Source organism: Cicer arietinum, chromosome 7, assembly GCF_000331145.2.
Source record: "Cicer arietinum cultivar CDC Frontier isolate Library 1 chromosome 7, Cicar.CDCFrontier_v2.0, whole genome shotgun sequence".
Classification (NCBI taxonomy): Eukaryota; Viridiplantae; Streptophyta; class Magnoliopsida; order Fabales; family Fabaceae; genus Cicer; species Cicer arietinum.
The window spans coordinates 61,436,413-61,440,513 of NC_021166.2; the positions used below are offsets into that span (position 1 = coordinate 61,436,413).

Below are 4,101 nucleotides of genomic sequence, written 5' to 3' on the forward strand. Positions count from 1 at the left end.
AAATAATGTAGTTTTGGTATACTTTCTTTCCTGCCATCCCAAATAAAATATCCTTTAGTTTTTTTTTTTTTTTGTTCTATTTTAAGATAATATTTTTTTTTATAATGTTTATTTTAACCATGAAAACAATTCATTTAATTACTAGATCAAAATTGAATAGATAAATAAATCAAGATTCTTAATTTTTAAATATTTATAAATTCATTTAATGATTTTGTTGTAGTGAGAGAACATTTTGTCCTATTCTAATATATTTTTCCTTTAAATACTTCCCTCCTCCACCCAAATTATACCTTCATTTCTTTCTTTTTTTCATGGTGTTACTCTCCCACTCAGATACTACCTCCATTTCTTTCTTTTTTTCATCGTGTTAGAACGATTTAAATATTGTTTTTCATTGTACTCCCCATTTCACTTTGTTTAATCTAATTAGTCTTTACACATTCATCTCTATTAAAAAAAGAATTTATCACATATTCATATCAACCGATAAATGTCACGTTTTTATCCCAAATTCACGTTGTTTCATCCAATTGTTTTTGCACATTCATCTCTATTGAAAGAAAAAGAAGAATTAATCACCTATTCATATAAACTATGTCATATATATACATGTGTAACAATGATGTTTTGTTTAATGTGTAACAATGAAGTATTAAAAAAATCTGTATTTTATGTTCTCATGTTTCCAGTTAAAGTTAATTAAAAAGATTCTTGAAACACACAGTTTTATACTCATTAAAAAAAATAATAAATTCTATTCAATATCATAAATGTATATTAGTTTTTTTCAATTGTTCAAATAGACGTTGTTTTAAAAAATAATTAAACATAAGTTTTTCTCAACTACAAAGTCTAAATATGTAGTCATTTTTAGTGGATAGATATTCTTAAACAATATTTGAAATTATTCCTAATCTTAAATCCAATTATCAAGATCTCAACTCTTGGTTATTTGAAGAGGAAAAGAAGAATCAGTGGGCCTGACCTTCTTTCTCAACCAAGGTAACAAACATTTGCTAAAGGGCTGGACCAAAGTAATGCAAATTATCGAAAATGAGTTCTTTCGGTCCATTATCACCCTTTTTGAAACTCGAATATTGTTATTTCATTTTTAATTATCATGTTTTCATGGAATAAATCTGTAGTTTCAATGGAAGCATACTAATTAAAAAGGAAATAACAATATTGGAGATTTAAAAACCGTGATAATGGACCGAAAAAATATCTGCTTGCGTCTCATTTCCGATAATTTTCATTAGCCTTATCCTGTTGAATTCCAAAAACCTTGTTACCCTGTTCCAATTGGAAATGGAGTTCAGTGGAAAAACAATTATTATAGCAAATGCAGGAGTCCACGTTACACAACTCGTAATCGTAGCAGACCATTGTAAACCAGTAAAGGTGTAACCAGCATTAAAACACATGATAATGCTTGGATGATGCATCTATTACCCTTGGTTTTCATCTGTGTGTAACCCGTGCGAGACGCAGGTAAACAACTTATGATTTTAATAAATAAATTGTTATATTAATATATATATATCAATTCTTATAAATTTTATTGACATTAAATACATATTTCTTAAAAAACAATTTACAATAAAGAAATCTAATCCTATTTATGAATTCTCCAAAAAAACTTATTATAAAATAATACTTTTAATTTTAAACAAATAAAAACAATAATTATTAAAAAATTAAATAATTAGATTAGATGAAATAAGAATTTTTAAAATGACGGACATGACATATATAAATTAAGTAAATTAATAAATGTAAAGATCAGTAAGTAACTTAATAATGAATTTTTATTTTTATTATTCAACATAATATGTTATTTATATGAAATACATGACAAAAAAAATGACTATACACATAAAAACTATGATTATTTTTTATCTTTCAATTTGGACGTTAGTCTTGTGACATAGGGCCTGGCTAGAGTGAATATATTTACACAATGGAACAAAGATAAAAGGAACCAATAAAGTGTGTTACCAGTATGCTGCTAAATAATTCTCTTCGAATGTCTACGTCGCACTTATTAATGCTTTTGATAACCTGCAAATATTCAGATGAATGTAAAAACAATTAGCAACAGGAAATCAAAACCATAAACAAAAACAAAATCACTACAATCAAAGCTTTTCCCACTAGGTGAGATCTGCAACATAAATCAAATGATGTCATAATGGTTTATATCACAAATCATGTTTAACGACAGACCATATAAATCCAAGTCCTTCTAAATGGTCTGGCCTATAATTTTCCTCGATCAGGTCCTTCTACCTCTCCCTAGCAATTGGATTTTGCTCTCCCGTATTGTCGAGGTTCAACTTTATTGTGTGGGAGGCAGTGACAGGGTGGGGGAATCATTGATACTTACACTCACATTATTGCAAGAAAGTGGAAGAAAATATATATGTTACTAACAGATCACAAACATGAAAACACATAATACCTGAAACTCTCCCGGGCGAATTTCCTTTATCCTAAAGGAATACCGAGGTTTCATCTGTACAGCAAAAAAAGGGAAATCTCAAGCAGATAAAATTACAGCGCCTTAACCACAGATGACCAATGACAAATATTATATTTAGTGTTCGTAACCCACCACAATACCCTTGCTTTCCAAGCTTTTCATCAAGCAGTCTGTAAGAAATTCTCCTCCAATTGGAGATGTTGCCACAGCCTTGTGTTGTGAGAATAGTAGAAGATATGATCAGAAACAAAGGTCAGTATTCGCCAAATCTCAATTATAAATGCCATGGTAGAAATGTAAAGCAGAATGAAAGACATAATGAATAAGCAGGGCACACATAAAGAAGCATTAGTTTGTTAACTCCCGCAAAAATCAGTGCCTCACATTTACATGGCCCCTCTTTTATAAATTTTAATTATCATCTGTGTTTTTTTTACAAAATCATAATAACCAAAGCTTCCCATCTAGGTGGGATCAGCTACAATGATCAAAAAGTGCTATATATAATATCCTACCATAAACCATATCTAAATCATATGACTTTGGTCTTCATCTTCATCTAACTAATGGACTATCCTCCAGGTGATGGTGATTTATGTTTCTATTATCTTCTTCACAAATGTCCAAACCACCTAAGATATTCTGCAATATTTTTTACAATAGAAACTACCTCTACTTTTTTCTACAGCATTGCTAGTCTTACAACTAAAGGATTTTTCTATTTCATCCACAATGCGTGAATCCAATGGTTGACATTCGCCTATATCACTTGTTTTTTTATAGACCCAAGACACTAAAAAACGAGACTTGTGGTATGGTATATTCTCCAATTTTCACTTAGAAGGTAGTATTGTTTGTCAATCCTGCAAGCAAAAGGACTCAACTTAAAGCAAAAAGGTATCTCTCAAATTTAACTTATGGCACTCACTCTTAGGTCAGCCCTGCTTGCATTTCATATATCTATGTTACTTCTACTTATACAACAGTGTGCTTCCAATGCACGTCTCCTTATTGAAGAGAATCATTTAGTCAGAACCCCATGCACAACATATCTTTGATTGCTCAATTATAAGCAATACAAGTTCAAAATATTTTCTTCTCTAGAGCCTTCTATAAACCTCTCCAGTGAACCTTCTATATGCCTTTTCTACTATCTATATGATAAAAGATGTGTAAATATAGAGTTTAATTAAATGAAAATATGAATCAATTCAATTACATGACAAGTGAATTCTATTTGATGCATTAAACATAAATACCTTTTGAAGAACATAACCATCATGTACCGGTGCAACTGTAGTTGATCCTCCACCACTGAGAGCAATGGAGTAATATAGAAAACCTCTCATCAGCAACGTTTCCAGCATTATATTGCAGCATAAAATAAAATAAAGTATCTACCTTTAAAAGTAAGAAGATTACCCCTCCCCCTATTTCAATGTTTTCAATTGAATTACCATATGTTAATATTATTCATTTTATGAGTTCAACTTTCATCATTATCAACCACACCTATTATGCTGCTAAAGGCAGAGCATAGTACTGATTACTTTAAAATAGTCAAACGGGACAAGAAAAATATTTAAACATGCTGACATATAAATAGCAATGAAACT

At 30.0% G+C, this 4,101-nt stretch overlaps 1 protein-coding gene across 2 annotated transcripts; it reads right to left on the minus strand.

Moving 5' to 3' along the window:
* On the minus strand, positions 1 to 4,101 carry LOC101502843 (actin-related protein 4-like). 2 transcript variants are annotated; one of them, XM_012719772.3, is made up of 5 exons: positions 3,745 to 3,880; positions 2,618 to 2,695; positions 2,465 to 2,518; positions 2,002 to 2,064; positions 1 to 1,296 (listed from the first exon to the last, which is right to left on the minus strand). In XM_012719772.3, exons 1-5 carry the CDS (start codon positions 3,850 to 3,852, stop codon positions 1,240 to 1,242), a joined length of 360 nt encoding a protein of 119 aa, XP_012575226.2. In that variant the 5' UTR covers positions 3,853 to 3,880; the 3' UTR covers positions 1 to 1,239. The 2 variants fall into 2 exon arrangements, 1 of the variants encoding a protein (XP_012575226.2); XR_012163949.1 differs by lacking the exon at positions 1 to 1,296 and adding an exon at positions 3,887 to 4,101 and having other exon boundaries at positions 1,750 to 2,064; positions 3,745 to 3,799.

What these genes read in the sequence shown, in the direction of transcription:
- LOC101502843 (XM_012719772.3), bottom strand. Translation starts at nt 3,852, where the DNA reads ATGCTGGAAACGTTGCTGATGAGAGGTTTTCTATATTACTCCATTGCT. An exon ending in ATGGTTATGTTCTTCAAAAG is followed by an intron (nt 2,696 to 3,744) that starts GTATTTATGTTT and finishes TCACAACACAAG; the next exon opens with GCTGTGGCAACATCTCCAAT. An exon ending in TTCGCCCGGGAGAGTTTCAG is followed by an intron (nt 2,065 to 2,464) that starts GTATTATGTGTT and finishes GAATATTTGCAG; the next exon opens with GTTATCAAAAGCATTAATAA.